At 43.3% G+C, this 27811-nt stretch overlaps 1 protein-coding gene across 4 annotated transcripts; it reads right to left on the bottom strand.

Moving 5' to 3' along the window:
* Positions 1 to 1264: 1264 nt before the first annotated feature.
* PCF11 (PCF11 cleavage and polyadenylation factor subunit) lies at positions 1265 to 27712 on the bottom strand. 4 transcript variants are annotated; one of them, XM_061991044.1, is made up of 17 exons: positions 27016 to 27712; positions 21817 to 21942; positions 19479 to 19667; positions 18881 to 19072; positions 12074 to 13173; positions 11613 to 11802; positions 10879 to 11521; positions 10165 to 10782; positions 9329 to 10083; positions 8004 to 8091; positions 7190 to 7309; positions 6555 to 6663; positions 5744 to 5927; positions 5145 to 5300; positions 3745 to 3837; positions 3232 to 3267; positions 1265 to 2432 (listed from the first exon to the last, which is right to left on the bottom strand). In XM_061991044.1, the coding sequence occupies exons 1-17, from the start codon at positions 27202 to 27204 to the stop codon at positions 2223 to 2225; spliced, it is 4998 nt and encodes a 1665-aa protein (XP_061847028.1). In that variant the 5' UTR covers positions 27205 to 27712; the 3' UTR covers positions 1265 to 2222. The 4 variants fall into 4 exon arrangements, with proteins under 4 accessions (XP_061847028.1, XP_061847019.1, XP_061847043.1 ...); XM_061991035.1 differs by having other exon boundaries at positions 9329 to 10782; XM_061991059.1 differs by having other exon boundaries at positions 9329 to 10782; positions 21817 to 21961; positions 27016 to 27087.
* Positions 27713 to 27811: the final 99 nt, after the last annotated feature.

The following is a 27811-nucleotide window of genomic DNA, read 5'->3' on the forward strand; positions in this document are numbered from 1 at the left end:
CACCAAAGCTGCCATACAGTTGCTTGAGGGGTATGGAAATAGACAATCGATGGTGAGACGGAGCTTGCCGTGCCAGATGGTGTTTTTTCGCAGCCTTGGGCTGGTGTCCTCGTGGCACCCCTCAGAGAGAAGCGTAACAAGCCACCAGTGAGGAATTGACCAACAGGTGGCTAACCTGCCTACACTTGAGAGATACGGCTTAGTGGTGGGCTTGGCAGTGTGAGGTTAGTGGTTGGACTCGAGGACCTTAAAGGTCTTTTCCAGCCAAACCTATGATTCTGTGCTCTGTGAGATAGTGCAGCTGCAATTCGTGATGTTTAACACTATGATGTTGGTAGGGCACAAGGGGATGTTATTTTTCCAGGAGTCCTCAGCTCCCTTAGCCAAAGGGTTCCTCTGATGGGGCAAAAACAGCACCCTGCCTCGCCAGAGTCATGAACCATTTCCAATCAGATTCACAGGTGCACACCGGTAAGTAAAGCCCATTTAAAGCTCAATTGTACTCCTCATTAGAAAGCTGCCACAAATCCTCTTGCTGCAACTTCCAGGTCCTCTTGTTATATCCCTAGTAGACAGTTTGTTCCCCTTTAACATCATTCTACATATGTAAAGACATCCCATCTCTGCTCATTCTCCTAATTTTCAATTTGAATGGTTTAGGGGAAATGTATAGTACTTCAGGACACAAAGTGTCCACTGGCCAAGCCTACATCCCTGCTCTGAAAGTTGCAACAAGTAACAGAGGATTAACTTCGCACAGCACAGCCAGCAGCCACACGCACCACCATTACGGATTGACTTAGCTCTCATTCATCTCCTTTTGCTCCTCTAGTCTTCTCTAACTGAAACGAGTTTTTAAGAAAAAACAGGGCACACAATTTAGAGCCACAACCTTAACACAAATCAAGGAATTATTCACATCTTAATGCTTGAAAGCCTTAGATGGGAAGGATGCAGCCAATAGCAAAAATCACCCTTACGGTTGATTAGTTCTACTTAGATCATACACTTAGGGGTGAATTCTGATTTCCAATGTATCCTCACTGCAATAGTAATACTTGAGGATTGTGACATTGCTCTTGGAATTTTAGGACTTATGTCTGGCTCCCAGCAGCTTTAAAAATTATCACCATACACATGGCAGAGTAAACAAAACGTTAAATGCATACTGTCCTAAGACACACAACGGCATGATTTATTTCCAACCCCACAAACATGCAAGCCACACAAACCCATCACTGAAAGGAAGAGACTGACACTCAAATTTATGCTTAGTTTTATTTATTACATTTAAGAAATATTAACATCTCAGGATATCTGCTTTACCATCTAAGTCCAGTCATAAGCAACCAAAAAAAAAAGTTAATCATGTTTCAAATGAGCACTTACATTCATTCCCCCCTGTAACGTAAAGAAGTTTGTTCAGTTGTATTAAATCCTTATGTGTTTGATAAATGAAAAAATAATCATTAAAAATGTCTTAACTACCAGGCATCCTGGTTTGTTAGTTGTTTGTTGGCACTTGTGTTCACAACCAAGCATTCCTGTTGGTTTGTTAATTTTTCCCTTTCTACCACCCAGAACCATCTTTTGGGAGTTTTGTTGCTGCTGTTTGGGGGGGTTTTGTGGTTTGGGTTTGGTTTTTTTTTGTTTTTTTTTTTTTTAGATTTTAAATATCTGGATATGCAAGTTTGTTCAAATCAACTTAAAAAAGAAAAAAAACCTATGTCTGTCTGCCTGAAGAAGTTCCTACACTGCTTCCCTTGACAACCCAGCTACAGATGGAATAACTGAAGGAAGTCACTTGCTTTCATTTTTTTTCTGAATCTTATTGAGCAAAAGTTCTTTTTAAATTCCATTTAAACTGAAAAAAGTACAGAAACACTTGTCTTGATTTGATGGTGTGCATAAACTTTACACTCCATATATAGCAAAAATATTTTTTATTTATAATTTACATTTCCACAAGTGAAAATTGTACATTTTTACACATACAGTTTCATTCCATTAAATTCTCACGCATCTACAGAACTTTCACACAATGACACCTGAAACTCTGCAGGCAATAAGAAATTCAAATACAAAAATGTATTTATTAAGCAAACAAGTAGCTGAGGCCCTGCCTCAGCTGAATGTTTTTATTTCATATAAAAAGTTATTTGCCTTCCAGAATTAACACAGCAACTTCTGTAAAAAAAAAAAAAAAGCATACTGTGGTTTATTTAAATAGACTCCTCAGGTTCTGTTTTAATGTCTGTAGATGCAGGTGTGCTCTCTTCTGCACAGGCAGCAGGGGTGTCATCAGGTTCCTCTTTGACTTTAGGTTGCTCACAGGGCTCTGGTGTTTCTTGTTTAACAATGTTCAACATCATATTTAGTGGATTTTCTACAGGAGTCTTGCTTGGAGATGGTGTGCAATCAAATGAAGATGTCTGCCAAGTGAAAGTCAATGTAGTATTAACACACATTAAAACAACCCCTTTTAACTTCTTATCCCTTTTGGTCTTTTTCAAATTGCACACACACTGATAGGCACTCAAAATGCAACTTCTACTTTATCAAGATCATAGACTCATAGAATCAGCAGAGGGGTTTGAAGGGACCTTTAGAGATCATCTAGTCCAACTTCTCTGCTCAAGCAGGTCCACCTAGATCAGCCCACACAGGAACGTGTCCAGGTGGGTCTTGAAGACCTCCAAGGAAGGAGACTCCACACACTCCCTGGGCAGCCTGTGCCAGGGCTCCCTCACCTCAACAATGAAAGATCCCAAGAAAATAGTGGTTTTTTAAACAGCATTTTTTTTCACAATCCCTTGGAAAAAGTATAATCCCAGCACTGACTGAATGCTGAACACATTGAACTATTCTCTGCTATCCCCAGAACTTTAGCTCCCGACATTTTAAAGACGTGTCACACCCCAACATCTATTTCCTCCATTTTTGCAAATTCCTAAGATGATATAGGTTACTAAAAAATAAGCATGTGATGTCTTCAAAACATACTTTTGCTTTAGTCCTGTACAACACACTAGCTGCCACAGTCCAACACAAGAAACACATCTTGGTTAATTGGTTATTGTAACTTGCCAAGCCCAAGGCCTTCCATTCTTTGTCTAGTCAGACAAGAGAAATGAGCAGCACCTTCTGAACACACCTGCTCCCTGCTAACTCAGAGATCAAGCAAACAAATGAAAAGCAAAACTCATCCAAAAATATGGAGGATTCACTTACATTTTGGTAATCTTCATAGCAAGACGGATGGTAAATCTGGAAAAGAATTGTTACACATTTAAACACATAAGAATCAATTACAGCAGGATCACTGCTTATAACAGGACAGTGACAATACCGGTATCACAACTTGTCTAGAAAAACAATGGTATGAGCAGGCCAGGTCAAAATGTAACAGGGAGATTTTGTGTATGTGTATTTAGGAAAAGTTATCAAGTGTTGGGAATTAATGGGTGCAGCTGCATACAGAAATAAGTGAACCAACATCTGCACACTCACACACACATTGAGATACTCATTTTTCTTTTAGCACTGGCAGAAGCCTAGTGAGCCTTTACTAATATGACAACTTCATGGACTCCCAAAGGCTGAGCTATTTATGTACCTGGAAGCAAGGAAAACTACTCTGGGAATCCTTTGGGAGAAAATGCACACTTGGCCCTCTCCTTTTTTTCCTTTTACTACAGTTCTTCAGGGTCTTATTGTAAGTATCACACGTAAGATCAAGATTACCTTTTCATCTACTCTGATAGCATTCTTCAGGTGCCACTCTTCCTCTTCCTCATCCCAATACTGTTCAAACTGCTCTTGGCAAATTTCACAGCTCTGGAAAGTTATTAGCAGTAAGAGAGACAAATGAGGTTGCTGCAACATTTACTGAACACATGAACTTCAAGAATCCGGTAACAGTCCAAAAAGAGTCTTTTATATGAAGATAAATATATTAAAACTACAACATGAACTTTCTTCCACACAAACGTTATTTGAGTGTAGTTTCCAGGCTGAACAACGATCACAATCTGGCCTTGAAGAATGTTGAGAAAGGTAACTTCTACCCTTTTAGCTAGGAAGTGTCTGCAAAGCACTTTGTAACCATCTCATGCTGTTGTACTGTCAAGTAAAATAATCCAGTATAGGGATTTATGGCACTGTCTTCACTCTTTCCCTTAACCTGGAGTCCCACATTAAAAAAGCTGAGCTTTTAGATGAAGTATGAAAACTTTCAGTACTTCTGTGCAAAATAATCAAGTCTGAGAACAAAGCACAGAAGCCACATTTTGAAATTAAAACAAAGGCCTTCATGGCTTGATAGCTAGCTTCCTTAGATTCTTAGCATGTTGTAATGCTATCAACATTTATATTTGACTACTACACCACTTCACCTACCAAAATATAGATCCAGTGGTTACTTTAAGACTGAGATATTTCTTTGCTCTAATAAAGCAATTTCTCTGTTAAAAGTCTCAAAACCCAGAGAAACCCACTAATTATTTGAATGATAAAGGATTATTTCCAATTCACTTGCTCTATTTACTCTTTAGATGGAAATATTCAGTAAATTACCGTACTTTCTCCCTTTCAATTTTGCTAAAACAATGGAATGCCAATGGGTGTAGATTTTTTTCTTTCCCTACAGATTCAGAATACTATTTATACCACTATCTGCCCCTGGGTTATGTACACAAATAAAACAGCCATCAAGTGGCTGCACAGAGATTCAAGAGCAAGGCTTCAGTCTACACACAGCCCAACATGTGGGGGTCAGTCTTTCCTACCAAGCAACAACTGCCAGGACAAGAGGAAACGGCCTGAAGTTACACCAGGGGTGATTTAGATTGGGTATCAGGAAAAATTGTTTCACCAGAAGGACTGTCAAACATTGGAATAGGCTGCCCAGAGAAGTGGTGCAGTCACTGTCCCTGGAGGTATTCAAAGGATGCAGAGAAGTGATGCTGAGGGACATGGCTGAGTGGTGGCCATGGCAGTACTGGGTTAATGGCTGAACGCAATGATCTTAAAGGTCTTTTCCAATCTAGACGACTCTGTGGCTTCGCATGAAGGAGTGCTATAAATGTCTCTGGAGCATTAGACGACTCTCAGCATCTGGGCTAATAAAGGCAGCTGTAACTTACCTCCACTGCTCCAGCTGGTCCAGCAGGAACACTTTGGAACTCCTTCTCTTTCGCCGCTTCTTGTGTCTTTAACACCACCTCTTCATGAGCTTTTTCAAAGAACTGGCTTTTTGCACGTTCCTCTAGATCGGCTATTTCCTCAAATTCAATCCAGTCCTAAGGACAAAGTTTCCATTCACAGTCAAGACATCGACAAATAGCTCAAAATGTTTAAAAAAATACATCTCAGGGAAGAAAAGATGTCCCCAGAGTACCCTATTTAACCAATCTTCCTTCATTAAAACCAGAACGCTCCTCACATGCCTTATCACAGTGTATTTTTTTTCCCATTACACTTCAAAAAAGCCTTTTCCAGAAAAAACTCCACCCTTCCTTTTCCATTCTCAGTGTGATGAAAACAGTACCAGTAGCTTCAAACTGTTCATTGTTCCTCACATAATTGTCTTTTGTCTTTTGACAGGCATTTGAGAACTACTTGTAATATGTCAGACACTGCTGTTTACCACAGACCGAGTCCTGCAATGGTCTAAATTTCAACTGCAATCCCAAAACACAGAATCCAGCCTGTGATACATCAAGACACACAATGCCTTACTTACTGTTAAACTGTAGTACCACCGCCTGTGTGTGATTTTTCTGCTAACATCCTTTTCTGTCCTGTTCTGACGATAGTGCCAGTCTAAATGATCCGCGTAAACATCGGTCTGGGAAGTGGTGAATCTCATGCCACAGGAGTAACACTGAATTCCAGTGTACAGTCGATTTATAACACTGTCATAACGCCTACAAGAAGGACAAATAAAAATCTTAACGTTTCTTACAAAAGGAACAGGTAGGAAGTTTCTTAGTAAGTTGCTTGATATGCCCACAAGAGTAAAGGAAAAAACACAGATCTCCTGCAAGGTTAAAGGACACAATATTGCTAAATTCTTCTCAACTTTCATAACAGGATCAACTGAAACATCCAAATAACAATGGCCTGATACTAACTATCCATGAGAAACTCACTAGTGTTATGTTTCATGCCTACGAGTTTCATCACCTAACAGTGAATAAAATGGTAATGCCTGCACTTGACTCGGCTTTGCATTTGAATCAGCTTGGCAAACTATCACAAAGGTGATAAAATTAGTAGTGAAAAAGGAAGAAACACCGAATTCAATACATGTCTCAATATTACTGATTAAGTAGCAACATGCAACTTGTTTAAGACTGTTTTCCCAGGTTATTTTTCCCTCTTTTTCCTCCCTCAAATTCTCCACAACAGGCTAACCTCAAAAACTGTGGGTCCCCTTAGTCACACGGTGACTTACAATCTTTTAAAAACCTCTCAGCTGTCTAGGCTTAACTACCTAGACACTACCATCTTGTTACTCTTATTGCACTATAAACTCATTCCAGTATACGCACTGCCTAAGTTCTTCAACTGTGAAGTTAGTGAGGTCTGGAACGTTTTGATCTTCATTCTGGTCATCATCTTCCTCTTCAGCACCTGGTTGGGCTGATGTTTCATTGGCTTCTAGAAAGCATAAAGAGATCATTTTATCAACATTTCAGTACATCACCCCAAGGAAATGACATGCTTCTGGCAAGTCACTTTTGTTTAACTAGTAATAAATACAATCTGACTATGCTAAAATATAGTCAGGCATCTTCTGACATTACTGAAAAAGAACATACAAGATACTCTAAGTTACTGAGAACTTCAATTTAGGAAAACAGCGTTTCACCTCAGTCTTTGGCATTAAAATTCAGTCTTGAGACACACAGAAATACTTCAGAAACTGAAAGGAATCTGATTATAATAAAGAACAAATTACTGGGGCACAGCACAAAAGACAAAACCAACCAACTGCTCTGGACAGCTGAAGTGTACAAACTAAAGGAGATACGACAAGTTTGCTCCATCACATGCACTAAAATCTTTCCCCAAACCAAAGTTCAGTTTAAAAAAAAAACCCAGGAGTTCACAAAAATCCTTATACTTAGCTTTACACTTCAGCTGTGGATAAACTGAGTAGTTAGAACATATTGAATGTACATACGTGCTGAAGTGGAATCAGTTTTGGACAGTTTGAGGATCCCTGTTGACAACAGTTTAGCAAACAGTTCATTGACATCAAGCTGTCCAAGGTGGTTGTCAGGATATGAATGTGGAAGAGCTCCTGGGAAAAAAACATTGACATGCAAAGAGACAAAAGGTCAGCATCAGAAATTGACTTCACTTGTGTCAGCGTACTTCACAACACATTATCCCTTCTGCTTCTTGTTTCTTCCATTTTTCATTTCAAATTATTTACCAGATCTCTTTGCTTTGTCTAGTCCTTGGCTAGTTTCTTCCCTTGCAACAGCTTCCTTCATAATGGACCCTGAAGTGCTCTCTAAACTAGTTGTCCACACAGAAATTTCTACTGGGCAGTGTTTGTCAAAAGGCAGTATTTTCCTTAATTTACGCCTCAATATTTCACCAGGATCAATCTACTTCACCGCTCACTTTAGCCATTTATGGTTTTTTAGATGCTTTTCATTCCTAACCACTGATTCTAACCAAGAATGCTTAGACACTGTGGCAAATGTCAGCCAGACCTACAGACAAGTACTTTCCAGGAAAGCAGACCAAAAGCTATTACCAAAGCCACACGGGTAATGAAGACTACTGAAAGTCTTCACTGTTTGAGGGAAACCCCTGAAGAGATGAATGTACTATACCAACCACTCCTATGGCCACTTCACTGAGGAGGCTTCCCTTACTCCTCACAGACCTAGTCCACCAGCACACTCTAAAAGGGCAACTTTTGTGGCCACTAGCAAACAGAACAACCCCAAAGAAATAAAAGGAAGTAATTTTTTGTTACACACCTGCTGGGTTCTGAACAAAACTTCCAGGATTTGGCAAATACTGTTGACCTTGGCCATAAGGCCCTGGCTGAGCAGACATGAGAGAAACCTGTGAAAGTAAACATTTAAGTACTTTTTGTATAATATTGTAATTACAAATTCACTCTTTCATATTTTTATCATTAAATTCTAGAAGTTTCTCTACAATTCTATACATATCAAACTCTTTCCAGGAGTGAACCACATCGATCTGGTATTGACAGGACCACAAATGACTACCCAACCTTTCTCTCATTTTCCTTTCCCACCACAAAAATCTCAGAACACATATTCATATTTTGCCTAACACTTAAAAAACAACTTTCTTTTCCCTACTGAGGGTTCAGACACATTTTCCAAACACAGTTTGTAAACTTCCTTTCAAATCACTCCTGTTCACCAAGACAGAGTTAACATTAACAATTGCCATAATTAATTCTTATCTAAGACCTGAAATAGCCTCCACTGTACAAAAAGCATCTGGGACACATAATTACTCAGCAAACCAGCTACAGTAAGCTTCAGATAGAAAAACAGGCTTTATAACACACCTGTAGTAAAAATGGTGGTTTTCTACTAAGTAGCTTCATTCTGCATTTACAAATTAGAATTTTATCCCATTAGAGGTCAGCAGGACACATTATCTGCTTTTGTATAATCACTTAACTCTTCATGTTCAATTATTACCCCCCAAATGAAAAATGCTCTCTAAAATCTGAATGGCATCCGTTTCACTCATATAAAGTATCATTTTCCCCTTTTGAAGAGAGTATTTCCAACAGAGAAATGAACTCATAAAGCATTGCTTCTGCTGAGATAATTTTAGAAGACTGTAGCTCAACCATGTCCACATCTTTCTCAATTCCCCCAAGTTATGGTTATCTCTGTAAATGTGGCTTGTCATCAGTACTAACAGCTGCAAAAGGACCACAGAGTTATTTTGGTCCAGTCTAACTAGAAAAACTTAATGTGTATTTACTAACATTCCCTTCCATACCTTCTATGGAATTCACTTTTGGGAAGTTCAAGTTTAATGACAACGCAACAGGCTTCCAATTGGTTTTCAAGTTAAAAAGACTCACTTCACTGGCATATTCTGAGCTACAAAGTGACTGTAAAGAACCACTGTTGTGTTTAAATCTTAAAAAACAGCATTATCTACAACTGCTCAAGAAAGATGACTTTCCTTTTAGCTTGAAACCGGCACCCAGTCTGCTAGCTCTTCAGAAAAACCTTCAATTAAGTCTGTTAATTCTCTACACAAAAATCCACCTGCAAGCAAAACGTTTCACAAAATCTATCCTTACCTGATTACTTCCCATTGGCATACTACTGAAGTTTCCATACTGAGGGCCTTGCAGACCTTTTTCATCGAAGTAATGGCCCGCTCCTCTCAGGGGGAAATTCTGTGCTCCTGGGCCAGCCGGCCCGTTGAAATTTGGTCCGGGTGAACCATCAAACAGATCAGGTCTCTGGAACTGCATCCCGTGAGCTGGCCCGTTGTAGCCCTGGCCGGGGTGGTCGACGAACGGCCCGCCCTGGCCGTAGTGGGACATTTCTAGTCTTGAGGCAGGGTGGTTAGCTACATTTTCAAAACGTGCACCTTGAAGGCCAAGGGGCAAGTCAAATCTAGAGGCTGGCTGGTGAGGTCCGTCAAATCTTTGAGGTATGGCTGTATCAAATCGTGGTTGTGCCTGTTGGCCGGGTGCCCTTTCAAATCTTGGGCCAGGCTGTCCATGAATTCCATCAAATCTTTGCAAGAGCGACAGCTGTCCAGGTTGCCCATCAAATCCGGCGTGACAACCATCAAATCTTGGACCGGCCCGACCCAGAGGACCATCAAACCTCAGTCCGCCGGCTCCCTGGTGTACTGGTCCATCAATCAATCTAGGACCTACACCCGATGGTCCATGTGGCCCCTCAAATCTGAGCCCAGCACCTGATGGCCCATGTGGCCCCATAGGCTGACCATGTGGCCCCTCAAATCTGAGGCCACCTCCAGGTTGACCATGGGGCCCCAATGGCTGTAAATGTGGCCCTTCAAACCTGAGGCCACCCCCTGGTTGACCATGAGGCCCCAAGGGCTGACCATGGGGTCCCTCAAACCTGAGACCACCCCCTGGTTGACCTCGAGGCCCCATAGGTTGACCATGAGGTCCCTCAAACCTGAGACCACCTGAAGGCTGACCACGAGGACCCTCAAACCTAAGACCAACTCCAGGTCCTTCAAATCTAGAACCACCTACAGGCTGCCCTGCAGGCCCTTCGAACCGCAAAGGCCCACCTATCTGCCCAAGAGGTCCCTCAAACCTCAGTGGACCTCCTCCACCAATCTGCCCTTGGGGTCCTTCAAACCTCAGGGCTCCTGCCAGCTGCCCTGGCGGCCCATCAAATCTTAGCGCTGCAGCTCCTCCTGCTCCTGCCAGTGGTCCATCAAATTGAGATGCACCTGACCCCACCAAAGGCCCCTCAAATCTCAAAGCAGCCTGTCCAGGTGGTCCATCAAGTCTAGAACTTGAGCCAGCAGCAGGCCCATCAACAAAAGGACTTCCTTGTCCATCTACCCCAACCCTTGCAGCAGCTGGTCTAGGTGAGCCATCAAACAGAGGTCTGTCTTCCATCAGTGCACTTATCCTCTGCTTTGCTTCGATGCCTCCAAATCTTGCTCCTGGACTTTCTGGAAATGGCGCTTTCTCTGGATCCTCATACCTGGCTCTTTTGAAACGTTCGCTGAATGGTGATCTCGGTTCCTCTCGAACGCCTAAAAAGACACAACACACAACCAAATAGATAATCTGCTTATTTAAATGTTGCCAGTTGCTTAACAGATGCAAAAAAAGAATGCAAAAGCACCTACCAGCTTGGCCAAGCAGCGGCCTTTCCTCACGATTATCAAATCTGCAGATGGCATCACCATCTATTTTCTGGAACTCTGCTGTGCTTTTCCCTTGTTGTCTCAGAGCATCTCTAAACTCATCCGATTCTGCCCAGCTGTCATAAGGATCGAAGTTCTTGGAACCTCTTGCTCCTTTAGTAGCATTTTGCTCCTCGAGTCTCCGGCGACTCTCAAGCGGTGACAGGTTATCAGCAAAAGGTCTGTTAGTGCCGCTTACAGGAGAGTGTCTCCTTGACCTTTCCCCAAATGGCTCTTTTCTGTCAAACTGCACGCCACGCTTGGCTTTTGCTTGCTCACATTCTATTCCAGAAAGCAACGCATCAGGTATGTGATAATCCAATATATCTTCGGGATCCAACAGATCAAGCCGTGACAAGGAATGCTGGACTTGTGTTCTTTTCAGTTTAGCTTTGTGTTCATAATAGGTTAATTCTGCATCTGAGAGAAGAGGTTTCTTTTTCAAACCGCATTTTTCCTCTGTAGGGCTGTCCCAGACATTGCACCTGTGCTTTCCCTCCTGGTACTGGAACAGCTGTCGGATCTGATGAGCCACCACGAGGAACTCATCTTGGGTTATTTCACCAGATGTTAAGCGCTCATTGGCCTGTAATATAAAGTGGAAAGTTTAAACTTCTGAAAAGAAAAGCATACTATAAGCCAGGACACTTCTATGAAGGCAGATTTCTTAATATTACCTTCTTAAGCAGTTCTCTTTTGCTTGCGGATGTCAGTTCTTTGGGAATCTGTAAATTGGCATCCACACTTAGTCGGTGCTGCTGCTTTGGTGCTCGGGGTGATAGAATTCCTTTACCAGCAGGCCAGTTTTCCCGGTGTCTTTGGTGAGGGGATTTACCAAGTGCTTGGTGTTCTTCATTCTGCTGTGAGCTGAAAACAATACATTTAAAATAAAGGTTAAATCTTTATTCAGGACATTAACTGCATTAATTGCATTCCTGTTAGAAGTGATCACGGCAAAACTTCACCATCACCTTAGAACGCAAATATCCACCATTTCCATATTTCACTACTAGAAATAATTTACATGTATCAAATTTAACAATCTGAACATTGCCTCCCAAAGCCAACCACGCTGAAAGTCAGCAGTGGAATTCCCACTGACTTCAGAAAGAAGTTGTTTCAAAGACAGTTAACTTACTTTTTATTTTCTTCCCAACCAGATTTCCACCTCTTGCCTGATTTGGAACCTTGCCAGTTTTCTGCATTCTCTTTTGGATCAGGAGAAGCTTTTGCAGAATGTTGGCTTGCTGTTTCTTGGGGTCTGTCCTCTTGGGCTTTTTTCACCCTCCTCGGATCTCGCACCTCTTGTTTAGCATTTCTCTTGTTCGAATTTCTTTCATCTCTTGCTGCTTGTGTGCCTTCTTCAACATGAGATTGCTTAGGGCCTATTTGACGTATCTTTCCAATTTTAGGAGTTGATGAAGTGGGAGACAAGCTTCTAAGTCTTCTTTTGGGTGACCTCCTATCTCGTCTTTTTGGAGAATGTGTAGATGGTGACCGTGCCTTAGGAGAGCGTGATCGTGACCGTTTCCTACCACTCGATCTCCCTTGTTTTCCACTCTGTTTTTCTGACTCCTCTGTAGTCATGTCTTGTTTAGGAACAGCACCATTAATTACCTTATTTCTGCTGCCTACTGGTCTGTGTTCACCTGTCTTATGTTCCTCTTTCTCCTTTTTCTCTGTATTTCTCCTCTTTTCTTTCACCTCATCCTCTGACTTATCTTGAAGATGTCTTTTTAGTCTTGGATCCCGCTTACTAATTTCAGATACTTTTGTGCTTTCACATTCCTGGGGCTTATTATCTTTAGTATTGGGTAGCTTATTTTTCAAAGGAGATGGTGACTTAGATTTCGCTTCTGACAGGTCAAGTTCTTTCTTCTGTGTTTTCTCACTTGCTTTCGATTTTTCTTGCTTTGTTGAATTCTGCTTTTCAGCCTGTGTTGTTTTATTTGCCTTACTATCAGACTGACTGCTCGTGTTTGATGGGAATTCTTTCCTATGAGGCTGATCTTTAGAATGAGAAGAATGCTGAGACATTCTATTAAGTCGAGGATCCCTATTTACTACTTTGAGATCGTGAAGTGGAGGACTTGGGGATGGTTTGTTTTTTTCAGGTTGGACAGTAGTCTGGTGAGGTGGTTTAACTGCCACAGGAGGTGAGGGAGACACGTGTGGCTTGGAAGGTGCTGGAACAGAAGGTATCGTTGATGATCCTTGTTGAACGCTAAGAGATACAGCCTGAAACGGGAAACAAATACAGCGTTAATCTGCAGGACATAACTCCTAGCTTTGAGATGCTCATATTATGTCTTGAACCCAGAAGTATACATAGGAATGTCATAGAAGTTATGACACTGAGCCATTTAACTGAAAATGACCCACTGATTGTAAATGACAAGTGCTACAATAATGCAGTACCATTACAGAAGACTGAATTCAAACACACTCCAAAACCAGTACTCTGGAGTCAATACTGCAAAATACATCACTTAGGCACTGTCACGATTTTGTCCAGCCAGGAACAAAGAGCCACCAGGGTGCTCACTCACTTCTCCCCCCCTCCCGGCAGAGCGGGGAGGGGAACCAGAGAAATAGGGGAAAAACCCACGTAGATTGAAATAAGAACAGTTCAGTAGAAAAAGTAGTAACAAGTTCAGGAAAAAAAATAGTTATAACAGTAAATGAGGGGATATACAAAAGGAATGGTGCGTGCTGCAGGTGCTCACCACCCAGGACCCAACACAACCGCTCCTGACCGGCAGCCGAACCTGCGGTTCCGCAGCGCCCCTCCCGACTAGCTCCCTGCCTATATGTACTGGGCATGAGGTTATATGGTATCAAATACCGGTGTGCTGGCCTCGGACAGCTGCCCATGCTGTACCCCTTCCTACTTCCTCACTGAAGTTAACCCTATCCTAGTCCAAACCAGGACATTCCACTTCTTATTCTATACCATCTACGTCATGCCTAGTTTCACACTATACAACATCTGAACACCACATTTCCTCTCCCTGAAAAAATATAGGCACACACAGAGAAGTATATCATTCCCTCAGTTCATAGGTCATCCCCCTAACAATCCCATTGAGTCCATTTAGTCCATAACTTCAGGTCTTCATTCGTCATAAACCTTTCACAGCAGGACAGAGGGGGTGTGTGTGAGATAAGTCACTGCATGCCGTTATCAGGAATTTGCAGCTGGTCTATTCAGTGTGTCTTGTTAGTAAGCTGAAGGCACTGATCTTGAGGACATCACTGGGCACCAATTCACACTCCAGTGCCAATTCACATTCCACCATTCTGTATCTTGATTGTCCAGGTCCATCCTTCAGTGATCTGGGTGGTTCTTACTGCAGTGTCAGTGATATGGCATAGAGCAACTATGGTAATGGTGACATACAACAGCAAAGTTATTCAACAACTAACGTAATACAATTCAGTTCATGGAATTCACGGGCTATTCTCACCCAAAATCAAATTTCCTTGAGTTACACACTGAACTTCCCCATCCTTGCACACCACCCACCAAGTGCACCCAGGTCCCTGAGCAAAAACAATCCCATAAATGGGTTTGCCTTTACCCAAGCTAGGATTCACCCAGATTGCTTTCCCTATCAGATGTTTTACGTGCACTACAGGGACTTTATCCCCTTCTACAGTATGTAAAAGTCCCAACTGGGCAGGGCCAGCTCTGCTGACAGATCCTCTGGAGTTGACTAACCAGGTAGCCTTTTCTAAACGTGTATCCCAATGTTTGAATGTCCCACTCCCCATTGCTCTGTGTGGTCTTCAATAGTCCATTGTGTCGTCCAATTTTTCCCAAGGCTGGTGCATGACAGGGGATGTAATAAGCCCATTCAATGCCATGCTCTTTGGCCCAGGCATCTATGAGGTTGTTTCTGAAGTGTGTCCCAATGTTTTTTGAGTGCCGTGTCACCAGAGGATTTTCTTTTTAAGGCCCTGGACGGTGCTCAGGGCAGTGGCATGAGTCACAGGATACATTTCCAACCAGCCGGTGGTCGCCTCCACCATTGTGAGCACATGGCGTTTGCCTTGGCGAGTCTGTAGCAGTGTGATGTAATCAATCTGCCAGGCCTCTCCGTATTTATATTTCTGCCATCACCCTTCATACCATGTGGGCTTCCACTGTTTGGCTTGTTTGATTGTAGCACGTCTCACACTGATGGATAACCTGTGCAATGGCATCCAAGGTTAAATCCACCCCTCAATCACGAGCCCATCTATAAGCGGCATCTCTTCCTTGATAACGTCAGGTATCATGGGCCCATTGAGCTAAAAATAACTACCACTTGTGTTGCCAATCCACATCTACCTGAGCTACTCCAATCTTTGCAGCCTTGTCCACTTGCTGGTTATGCAGATGTTCTTCAGTGGCCCTGTTCTTAGGTATGTGGGCATCTACATGGCACACCTTCACAACTAGCTTCTCCAGCCAAGCAGCAATGTCTTGCCATATTGGGGCAGCCCAGATGGGTTTGCCCCATGATCACCAGTTGTTTTGCCTCAATTGCTGTAACCACCCACACACAGCATTTGTCGCCATCCACGAATCAGTGTTACTTGGCCAGTTTTCTCATTCACCAATGTCTAAAGCCAACTGGATGGCTTTTACCTCTGCAAACTGGCTCAATTCACCCTTTCCTTCTGCAGCTTCTAAAATTTTGCGTAGGGGATTCCACACAGCTGCCTTCCACCTCCAATGCTTCCCCACAAGATTACAGGACCCATCGGTGAACAGGGCATACTGCTTCTCGTCTTCTTTAAGTTCCTCGTATGATGGGGCCTCTTCAGTATGTGTCACCTCCTTTTCTGGTGATATTTCCCTGTTTTCACACTCTGGCCAGTTTGTGATCAATTCCAAAATTCCAGGGCGGTTACAATTTGCTACATGAGCTCGTTGTGTGATCAGCGCAATCTACTTACTCCATGTAGCATCAGTTGCATGATGTGTGGAGGAGGCCCTCCCTTTGAACATCCAGCCCAGCACTGGCAGTTGGGGTGCTAGGAGAATTTGCGTTTCTGTGCCAATCACTTCTGACACAGCTTGAACCCCTTCATATGCTGCCACTATCTCCTTCTCAGTTGGAGTGTATCGGGCCTCGGATCCTCTGTATCCATGACTCCAGAACCCAAGCGGTCGGCCTCAAGTCTCCCCAGGTGCTCTCTGCCAAAGACTCCAAGTAGGGCCATTCTCCCCAGCTACAGTGTAGAGCACATTTTTAACATCTGGTCCTGTCCGGACTGACCCAAGCACCATTGCATGAACAATCTCCTGTATAATTTGTTCAGAACCCCATTCAAAATCCTTTTTCTTCAGTGTCACATGGCAGAGAGGGCTCACAGTCATACTGTAATTTAGAATACGCATTCTCCAAAAACCCACAGCACCTAGGAAAGCTTGTTTCCTTTTTGCTAGTTGGGGGAGACATGACTGCAGTTTTGTTGATCACACCTACTGGGATATGGCAACGTCCATCCTGTCATTTTATTCCTAAACACTGGATCTCCTGCACAGGCCCTCTGACCTTACTTCGTTTAATGGCAAAACCAGTCTTCAGAAGAATTTGAATTATGTTCTTTGAAGGAGTATCTTTCCTTCATGCCTGACAAAGTCTTCTCCAGAGGCTGAGGACTTCTTTCTTCCAGTTGCCTTGTCAATGCCGCCATCCCAGGACAGAGAGCCCAGCTTCCTGGCTTCCAAGTCCAAACTGTTGGCCCCATTCTCCCAGCATTGGAGAAGCCAGGCAACAATGTGCTCGCCTGGGTGGCGGCTGTAATCCGTTTGCACTTCTCGCAGTTTGCTCAGGGTCAAGGACTGGGTGATTGTCTGACTCTTCCTCCTGCTCTGGTGACGACCCTGGTTCATCTTCATCCCTCACAAGGTGAACTGATTTTTTTGTGTGTTTCTTTTTCTGGACAGGAGCAACTGATACTGGCACAGGTTGATCCTCTGATTCAGAATCAGTATCTGCTGCTGGAGTCAGGGCAGCAACAGTGTCAGCTGCCTTGGTTTGAATAGCCACAGTTGTTGCTAGGGTGACATTCCTAATCTGTACAATACTCTTCCAATACCTGTTCATATTCTCCTGTATGTCAATCCCTCCATAGCTACCCAACCTCACAACAGTCGGAAAAACAAATTTTGCAACCCTACCCAAGAGGAACACCCTACCTAGAGGACAGAGCAATAAAACCACGATGGCTGGAACATCCCAAGTGTATTCCAAATTGTCAAAAGCTATTGCAGTTAACCTCAATGAGTGAGGGAAAATGGAAAAGAGGGAAAAAATTATGTCCCTCTACTTTTCCCATGAACTGAGTATCATTATTGTCACTAAATTCTGAGAGGAAATGTCCAAGTTGCAGAAATGACAACCAAGTCATGTACAAGTACTGGCCTAGCTCCATACCCAGTGATACAACCATACCATAAGCCAGTAACAACATATCAGAATGAGTGCTTTCATCCCTTTTCCAAAAGCAATAAACACTATCACAGAGAATATATAGTTCATACGACAAATTATTGGCCAACACCATGTAAGCATATAAATCAACATTATGATCAGCAACTTTTTTTTTTAACTAATATCAGAAATGTATACAAGAAAATTGTTTCAGCCCTGTCTGATTTCAACCCTATGGGCCCCACGTTGGGTGCCAAATAATGTTGTGGTTTTGTCCAGCCAGGGACAAAGAGTCACGAGGATGCTCGCTCACTCCTCCCCTTCCCAGCAGAGTTGGGAGGGGAACCAGAGAAAAAAGGGAAAAGTCACGTACGTTGAAATAAGAGCAGTTTAATAGAACAGCAAGAAGAAGAAACAAGTTCAGGATAAAAAACAGTTTTAACAGTAAATGAGGGAATATACAAAAGGAATGGTGTGTGCCGCAGTTGCTCACCACCCGGGACCCAACACAACCGCTCCTGATCGGCAGGCGAACCTGTGGTTCCACGGCGCCCCTCCCGACTAGCTCCCTGCCTATATGTACTGGGCATGATGTATGGTATCGAATAGCTGTTGGCCATCCTGGGTCAGCTGCCCATGCTGTACCCCTTCCTACTTCCTCACTGAAGTTAACTCTATCCTAGACCAAACCAGGACAGCCACCTGTTCTCATTACAGCTCAAGGCAACTAAGCTGCCAAGTATCTGATCTAATTTTTGTACTTCTACACTTTACAGTTGGCTTAGTTAGGTATCAACTGTCAAGACAGCACAACTTTCAATTACAAATCTTAACTATGGTGGCACCAAACCAACTTGATCTAATGAGGAAACTGACTTTTATTTCCAACCATCAGGTTTCCTTGTTCTGCAAGGGCAAACAGATTTGGTAAGAGCCTAGGCTGCTGTGAGCCACATGCAGAGGCAGAAAGATGAGGATGGCAGGCAGGCTTCATTCTGAAGTTAAAAAAAAAAAAGAACTCTACTTGTTTTAACCTGCATTTGTTCTAAAACTCCAGATCAACTTGCATTGCTCTAGTCCTAAAAGAACCACACACTTGCCCAAGATGATGTGGTGGTTTAGCCCTGGCTGAAGAAAAGAACCAAACCACAGTGTTACTTACTCGGGGAGGAGAATCCAGGGAGTTCTAGAACTTTGTGGGATGAGATAAGGTCAACTTAACAGAACACCACAAAGAGCAGGCAGTTACAATGATGTCCAGCAGACACAGGAAAACAAGCAATGGCCAGCGTAACTGCTCACCACTGGAAGCGCAACGCACTGGCCGCTGCCCTGGGAGCCTGATGTTACAAAGGATGGCCTGGCCACGCCCCCTGGCGGTGGCTGGGCAGCGTTAACCCTATCCCCGCCAAACCCAGCACACATGAAGAAAAGGTTACTGCTCTGCAGCTACCCAGATAGCTAGGTACTGTCCAAGAGAGACTGAACTGTAAAGTTTTATTAACTATCCTACTCACCAACTGTGCTTTAGTCTGTTCCAGCTCCAGCTCTAATTTTTTTTGTTGAAGCTCTAACAACTGCTTTTGCTTTGCAAGCAATTGCTGCCTTATCAGTTGCTCCTGTGTCAAATTCTTTTGTATTTCAGGAACAGCTGGAGGAGTAGAGGCACCAGAACTGACAGCAGAGGTAGGTCCAGCAGATTCCTCTGGCTAAAAACAGAGTAAGAAAAGTTACATTTAAAATCCTGATGGAAATCAACGCCATCTCCTTTAACCATTATCATGATCCAGGTCTCGCATTAAGTTTGCATAGCAGTTATAAATTGCATTTTTAATGCAAATTGTAACAATTCAGAGCTTTTGCCTCACTGGAAATTTGCCTGCCGTGACAGGCATATGTCATTGAGGAGAAATTCACCAGCATTCCAAAATCCAGAATACAGTTTTGAAGTACAAAACCCAAACCCATCAAATACTCTGACTTCAGGAAGTCCTCTTACCTGTCTACAAAGGTCAGATACTCCATTCTTAATACACTAAATTGTCAAAAACAGCACACAAACAATGAAAACTACACGTGTTACCATCGGTTCAGATAGCAGGCAGAAAAACTTACCGATTTATTTAAAAACTTAGGATTCACATGGATGCTAGAAGTATTCACATTTGGGGGCAGAGGTTTAATTGGCCAAGCAGGATCTAATGAGTTGACTCTGACATCAAGTGCATATAGTTTCTTCAAAGGAAAAATATCATCCCATGTGGAGCGTAACTTAAATAAACTTTTCCTAGTATTTTCATCCACCTAAAACAATAAAACAATTCTATGGCTTGTTAAGTCAATAAAAAACAATTTCTTAAAACTTTTATGTAGCACTTAAGATTTCATTTATTTCCTACTTCTATCAAGTTTTCCATTTTAACATATCAAACTTGCTATACAGAATTGATAAGCAGTGCAGATCACACATCTATACCAACAGGACCAGTAAAAGAGAAGTTCAAATGTGGAATTGCTGTTTCAAGGCCATTTGAAGGTTTTATTGTGTATCAACATTCTATGAGAATTTTCTTTCAACTTTTCCATTACCAAAATTCTCATTCTACTTGCCCAATTTCTGTGGAAAAAATACAGAAACAAAAATACTGAAAGGCAACAGCCTCTGAGTGAATACATTATTGAACTGTTTGTGCTGAATGGAGAAGAACAATGACAAACCAGGAAAGAACAAACTTTGTGAACAGAGAAGGTGTTTTGCTCAGCTGTTTAGTCACTGCAACAAAAGGGGCTATCAGCTAAAATGATGACAATTGTATTTCAGTTCAGCTGCAAGATCAGACTCATCTGTGAGCCACAGACTGAGTGCACTTGTAGGACCACGGCCCATCTTATCTCTCCACAAACAAGTACTTTGGATTATCTCAAGAAAGGTAAGTCAGAAATAGTAACAGTAAAGCAAAATTTAGATAATTTCATAACTTGAGCAGCTGAACTGAACAAGAGAAAAATATCTGAGGACAGGATATATGCAGCTGTCCTAATGTCTTAATTCACTCACTGACTAGACAGGTTCTGTTACAGTTTTGTTTTTAAGATGTTACAGTGAGACAGAGAATAGTCTGGGAACTTTGGATGTTCTTACAGGAAAGAGCAGGAACTTCAACAAAAATAATTCATACTAGGCTATTAAGAGTGGTGTCTCTATACAATTTTCAATGAGAGAGTATGAAGTTCACTGCAAAAGATGCAGAAATGACTGAGCAAAAGCTTGGGACTTCATCAAGTGTCTGAAGACACCTTAGTGACCGTTTACCGATGCAACAAAATCTGTAACAATATCAGTCCTCTAATCCTACTTGCATCTTTTAGCACAACCAACTGAAGCTAGTGGAAGTAACTGCCACTTTACACATTTAATTAATACACATTAGTAAGTTCTACTTAGTTTAGTAAAAACTCTGAAAATTAGTTATTATCCAGAGCTTCAGATGCAACATTAAATGCAACCCAGTCAAAGAACATTCACAAGTTAATAGACAAGTGTCTATCTATCTACTCTACATACAGGAGTTTAAGTCTTCTGTGGTCCCTGTTACAATCTAGTCCTTCCTTCATCTACATTTTACATCTGAAAACCATATATAAAGCATATGGGATCTCAGATCCTCACTGAGATGTAACCATAGATTAATGCACAAAAGCCTCATTCATCTCACTCATATGTGATGCCACTTTCTTAAGAGCAGATGGAAGACCACAGAAGTTAACCCTTCATTTCTCAGCCAACTTAAAATCACTTCACTGGGTTGAAATATTAAGAGCAAAAATTAAAAGATATGGCAGGTTTTTTCCATGTTGAACGAAATTCAAACACATAGCTGTAAAGCAATATAGCAATGCATTCAAAGACCCTTTCCCTTCCCCAGCATTTTTTTTTCAAATCACCAAGAGACAATCAGCTGTCAGTCCTATTCACTCTTCACAGTTTAAGCACTCATTTTGCACATCATTAAGTAAATCAGACAAAACTAACTACAGAAGACAAAAGCTCTGAGAAATCCACAAGAAACAGATTCTCAGTCTATTCTTGGCATAAACACTATTTACTACCTTAAAAATAAACCAACAATTCATAATTAATTAGTCTATACATTACAAAAAGTGCATCCAGCTAAGCAATCTGTAACCAAAATACTGTTAGTAAAATCTTGCCTGGATAGGAAAACTACAATGAATTATAAAATGAACCAAATCAAGACTTTGCATCTTTCAGCTAACGTGTAATTTACATGCTTGACAGCAGCAAGAACAACTTTCCATAGTATAGATAAGGTACTGAAGTTAATAAAAACCAATCACCCTCCCCAAGAAAACCCACAACTGAAAGCAAGTATTTATTTTACCAGGAACAAATTTTGCTTAGAATACAGAACTTTTCTGAAAGTGTATATACCTTTTCAAATACACAAATAAATGTTGCAACTAGGTTTTTAGTAAATGCAGTGAGATATTCTCTTCCCACGTTCTTGACAATGGAATCCATAAGGTACATAACAGGGAGCTTCTCTGATGCAGGAGCCTGGAGTAATAAGAAGAAACTGAGAAGTTTAGTACAACAAAAACATATTTTAAGCCTTTTAAATAAAGGGGATTACCAATCCTAGAAATACAGACCTCTCTTTTTGGTTGCCACTATAAACACCAAGGGATTTGGCTTGGGGTTTTTTGTGTATACAAAAACTTAAGATGGAAAATTGTTACTCAGTTCAAAGTATAACGCAGTGGGTCTATCACACACACAAAAAAAAAAGAGAACACCTTAGGTAATTTTGTGAATCAAAGCTTTGGAAAAAAGGAAAAAAAAAAAAGAAGAAGAAAAAAGAAGCCCACAAAACAGTATTGCTGCTAGTGTACTGAGGGTAACTTTTCAAAACATGCTTGAGAAAGTAGCTTTAAGTTAAGCAGGAAGCAATCCTTAGCACTTCAAGGAAGTTCTAAAAAAGCAGTTCATAATTTGAACCTCCCAAATGCTTGTTTTTCTGGATTTCACAGACCACCAATCGGATTTCTGGCAAACAGTCTCAATTAGTGAACTTCTGCAGGTGTAAGTGGCACATCGAGTATCAGAGTCTTTCCATGAACTATATGAAGAAAAGGTCACAACTATTCCATTGTAATCCAACCAGACGGAGGAAGGAGTCCCACTCTCTCTTGGCACTTGACAGTTCAGAATTCCAGAGTACACACAAAAAGGCACAGTCAGAACAAAGTTCAAGATCCAGACAAAACTCGGTCATCTAGTTGGCCAGGTAAATGCACAGACAAGTTCAGGAACTGCAACCACGATTTCCACAGAAGGGAGTCTTCAAATTGTGGACACGTCTTTGCTACAAAAGGAGGCTTGTGTTTGGTTGTTTGCCTTTTGGTTTTGGCTGATTTGTTTTTAAATCCATTTTCAGAACAGTGTGATTGGAGTGTGGAGATGCTGGACCACTACAGCGACTTCTAATGTACACAAAGCATTACTGGCCCAAATCAAGGCAACTTTAATGCCCACCATTGGCTTTTCACACAGCACAGTTCCAGCCAACACCAGTAAGTACACAGACTTGTTGAAGAGGACAACGTGAAAGACAACACACCACAAGCTGTGTGTTGACCGTGATCCCCTGAGAAGAGCATCCACTTGTAATGCTTTAAGTCCCACTCACCATCCGGTAAGCTCAGGATAAAAACCAGAATAACTTCTCTGCTTATTTTAAACAGGCTACCAGGGTAACTAACACCACCTTACTTCTCAGCCCCATTGTCCAGACAAGTGTGTGGAACTGCTCTTGCTTTACAGTTTCAGATTTGATTCTGTCCCATTTAAAGTGCCTGACAGAAGGACAGAGTCAACAATAATTTTATATAGGTAAATCACAAATGTTTCCTGGCCTTTAAACGTGTATTTATTTACCAGGACCCAAAACTTAGTATTGAAGAGGACAGAATTCCTTGTTAGTTGAGGGAAGGTGGCAGGGGAAGGGGGAGGCAGTCTGTCACTGCCTTTGAGCATACTGAGAAAAGTAAAAACAGGCAGGTGGTGTATCGTGTACATTAAAAGACAGAGAACAGCAAGTTAGTTGAAACTAATTGCAGCACATTAAAAGCCTATCTTACTCTATAATACAATACTGAGCTGTAAACAAGCTAATATGCAACAGTGTTAGAAGAAAGGCATCTCTCTATCCTGAGAAATCAAAGACTGGGGTTTAAAGCTGCTTCATGTTAAGAAGTCTGTGGAATACTAAGTTTCCTCCTTAAAGCAGTCTGCACAATGGCACATCAAAAGCACTACTCTAAGGTCTCAATGCCTGCCTTTATTAACAACAATAAAAAAAGTCTGAATTTTAAACAGAGTGGTCTCAGAGACACCTATGCCAATGTATGGAAGTAGCTCGCTAGACTTTGCTAAGCTTCAAGCTCAGGACGCTGGGGAATCATTTAGTAGTAAAGGCACTGTAATAAGTTTGTCACTTTCGCTATGTCTCACACTGTTAGAAGTCATTATACATGGAAGCACTGTAGCCCAGTAAGGAAACCTACATCAAGCTATGGCACAGAACTGAGCAGCTCAGCAGTGTACCCTGCTTCCAACAGAAGCTACTCAGGTGTCCCATTTTAAGAACTATGACTTAAATACAGACAGGATATTTAAGTCTTCTCTTCTGGAAATGTTTATTATGTCAAGGTATCTAGCACAAAGGTATTCCAAGAACCACAAAAGGGCCTCCCAGACTGGAATGTATGTTGTTGTCAGGTGGTCTAATCAGCGTTCTCTAGCAAGAAAGATGCCCACAGGACACTAACCAAAAGGGAGGGAGGCGACGCATGATCACCAGAACACAGAACACTAACTCTGAGCTCAGCAGCAGAACATGAGAGACTGCATTACAGAATTCCCCCTTTTCCTTCAAATAATGTAGGAAAGCTAGTATTGGAAACGTGTGGCTCTTTTTTATTAGATTCCTAAAAGATTCCAAGTTCAAAATCATATCTGGCAATTGACCCCCAAGTCACAAACTTGTGCAAAAGAAAAAAAACAACCTCGTACACAAAATGGGTCTCGGAAACAAATTCTGCACTATACAGTGGTAAATAAAAAGACAAATACATATTTCACACTTTTTATTTACAAATTTTATCATACCAGTCACACATTTCAGAACCATTTATTAAATTGTAAAGCAGACCACTCAAGTTTTACACTAAACAAACTGTCTCCAGGCAACACTTTTTAAAAGTGGCTTAGTAAAGGAGAGCACTTTCCCAGAAACAACTAAAAACTTGCCTTGAACAAACTACAGTCACAAACAGTAACTAAGGTAAAGCTAACCATTGATACAGGATTTCAGACATCTTAAAAAAAAAAAGAGAAAAAACCACACTTCAGGGCAAGCTCTAAATCACCCAGAAATGAAGGAGAAAAAAAACTTTGACAGCATATTTATCACAAATCATTTTATATACATCCACTGCCCTTTAAGAGATATAATGGTGAGATGTATTAAGATTACGAGGTCACCTCCCCAAAGAACAGCACGACTCAGCCACTGGCAGTATTTAAAACTAGACTAGAAGAGGTCTGTGGAACACTAAAAAAGCCATCCTGCATTGGTAGAAAGATAGATTAAATGACTTAAGAGTTCCTTGCCCCCCCCATCATTAGACAGTACAATTCTCACCATTATAAACCACGATATAAAGCCAAAGGGGGAAAAAAAAGCCTCTGAACACCTGAGAACAGAGGGAGCAAGGGAAACAACGGGGGAGGGGTGACTGGCACGAATAAGAGGGGGATTGAAAGAAGAACCCTTTATCTTGAAAGGATCTTGTTAAAAAGGTACTGTAAACCCCCATCCATGTGCTGAGGCTGACTGATGTCAGCAACTGCCTGGGTTGGGCTCAGAGGGAGCCTCCTCTTTCCCTTCTTTTTATATCATGTGCCTTTCCGACGCCATGTTAGGATCTACAGGCTGGCTACTGCAGTTTCTACAGTCAGGGAGAATTTCTTCTTCCTCATCCTCAACCAGTAAACTTCTCTAACCAACACAAATATGCACACAACACTAGCATTACTCAGGGTACAGATCATCTGAAATCCAAACAGATTTATCCCAAGCCTGCAGAATTTTCTCTAATCGGGCTGAACAAAACCAACCCCCATCAGCATCACACACACTCCTCTATCCGGAGCAAATGATCACCTTCCACTCGCAAACTTTTCTATGAGATAAGGGTGCCCACCCCCTCAAAATCAATATCTTACAGAGACCACACTCGGAAAATAGTCTTAACTGATGCTTAAAAGTCATTACATGTAGCTTTCACAAAGGGATAATTTGCGTGCTACGAACTCACTCTTATTTTCATTTCTTCGAACTACACACTTACTCCCCCCAAAAAACCCAAACCTCCCCAAAATCTCCCAGTCGGGCTCTTTCTAATGATAGCAATATTCATCCACTGTCGAAATCACTAAATGCAGAGGTTGCAGATGATCACCTTTGACCCACAAACTTTTCTATGAGATAAAGGTGCCCACCCCCTCAAAACTAGTATCTTACAGGGATCGCACTTGGAAAATGGCTTTATCTTAACTGATACTTAGAAGTCATTATATGTAGCCGTCAGAAGGGGACAATTTGCGTACTATAAACATTCTTATTTTAATTGTTTTTAACTATCCAACACTCCCCCCCCCCCAATAAAAACCCAACCTTCCCCAATATCTCCCAGTCAGGCCCTCTCTAATGATCACAACGTTCATCTACTAACGAAACAGACACCAGATTCGAGTCACTGAATACTGGCTCCACGTAGGGGGAAACCCCAGCTACAAGGGCGAGGTGCTGCTGCCCAGTCACTGCCAGGCCGCCATGTTGTGTCTGATATTTACATGGGGCTTAAAACCGCGAGCCACGCTGCCCTCCCGAAGCTTTTGCTGGGTCGACTCCCCAAACCCTCCCCCTACTACCAATAGGGTGATGTGGGGGCTGTTCCCCTTCCCCGAGTCCCCTGCTCCCTATGGGGTGGAGGATAGAAGCGGCGGCCTTCAGTTCGGCGACGAAAGGAGGAGCCCCGCCGCCTCGCCCCGAGCTCGCTCCCTGCCCCCTCTGACCACGCTTCCCTCCGCCTCTCTCCCCCACGCCGCCACCCCAGCCTCCTAGGCCCGTCCGCACTGCCCCGGCCGGGGGTCCCTACCCGCCTTCCCCCAGTCCCTGACCCCCTGTTCCCTCAACATCCCGCTCTTTCTGACCATCCCTAACCACCCCAACGACTTCCACGGCTGCCTCGCTGCCCCCTCACCCCGCCCAAGCCCTCCCCCACCCCGGCCTCCTCACGCCATCCGGCCCACCGCCTCTCCCCAAGTCTCTTTCCCTCTCTCACACCGCTCTCGCCGTCTCTCGGGTGCCCTCCCCGCGCTGCTCCGCTGCCTCTCCCCGTCCGTTCTCCCCTTCTCCTGCCGCCGCCCGGCTCCTCCCGCCCCGCTCGGCAGGTCGTCTCCCCAACGCCCGCCCTCCAGGTCCCCGCGGCCGCCCTAGCCCGCTGCCCCGGCCGGGCCCCCCAGCAGTATAGGTAGGAGTAGTAGTCGGTGGAATATAAAAACCTTGGCGATTTGCGCCTCGATCAGGGAGACGATGTCCTTGGCGAAGGGCACGTTCTCCTCGGCCAGGATGGTCAGCATGTTGATGTGCGGCTTGCTGTTGAACGTCAGGTCCTCCAGCGACGACTGGTAATCGCGGCACGCGTCCTCCCGGGCCTCGCTGCTACCAGCGCTGCTCTCCGGGGTCGACATGCTCCTCCGACCGGGGCCCACACCAGGACCCGACCCACCGACCGAGAGCCCCCTCCCCGCGATACCCTGCCGCGCCGCCGCCGAGCGATGCCGCCCCTCCCGCCGCTGCCGCTGGGCTCCTCTACCGCATCCTCCGGGCTGCGGCTCCCGCTGGCGCCGGCGTTGCCGCGGTGCTGCTGCTCCTCCGGCCGCCGCCGCCTCGGTCTCGGCGCTCACAAAATGGCGGCCAGGGCTACGGCTCGCAGAGCTCTTCCTCCAGCTGTTGCGTCATGTGAAATTGTTCTCGGGAAAGGGGCCGGTGCTTTGGAAAGCCCCTTTTGTTCGTCAACTGCGCCCTGATTGGCTGGCGCCTCTCCTGCTCGGGCCGCCATTGGCTTACCGTCACCACAGCGGTTTCCGATTGGCTGGCACCGCCCTTCCCCTCCTCTGATTGGCTTCCCCGCCGAAGCCCCGCGGTCTCTCCCGCGTCCCGACTTGCAATTGGTTGCGCTTCCGTGCTCCGCTGCTCGCGCCGTGCGCCGCCGCTGCCCCGAGCGCGGTTGGTTGCCGTCCCCGCGCGCGTCGCCGCCTTTCCGCCCAGCGCTCCGTTGTGGGCGCGCGCCGCCGC

The sequence above is a fragment of the Colius striatus genome, chromosome 1 (assembly GCF_028858725.1).
Source record: "Colius striatus isolate bColStr4 chromosome 1, bColStr4.1.hap1, whole genome shotgun sequence".
Lineage (NCBI taxonomy): Eukaryota > Metazoa > Chordata > Aves > Coliiformes > Coliidae > Colius > Colius striatus.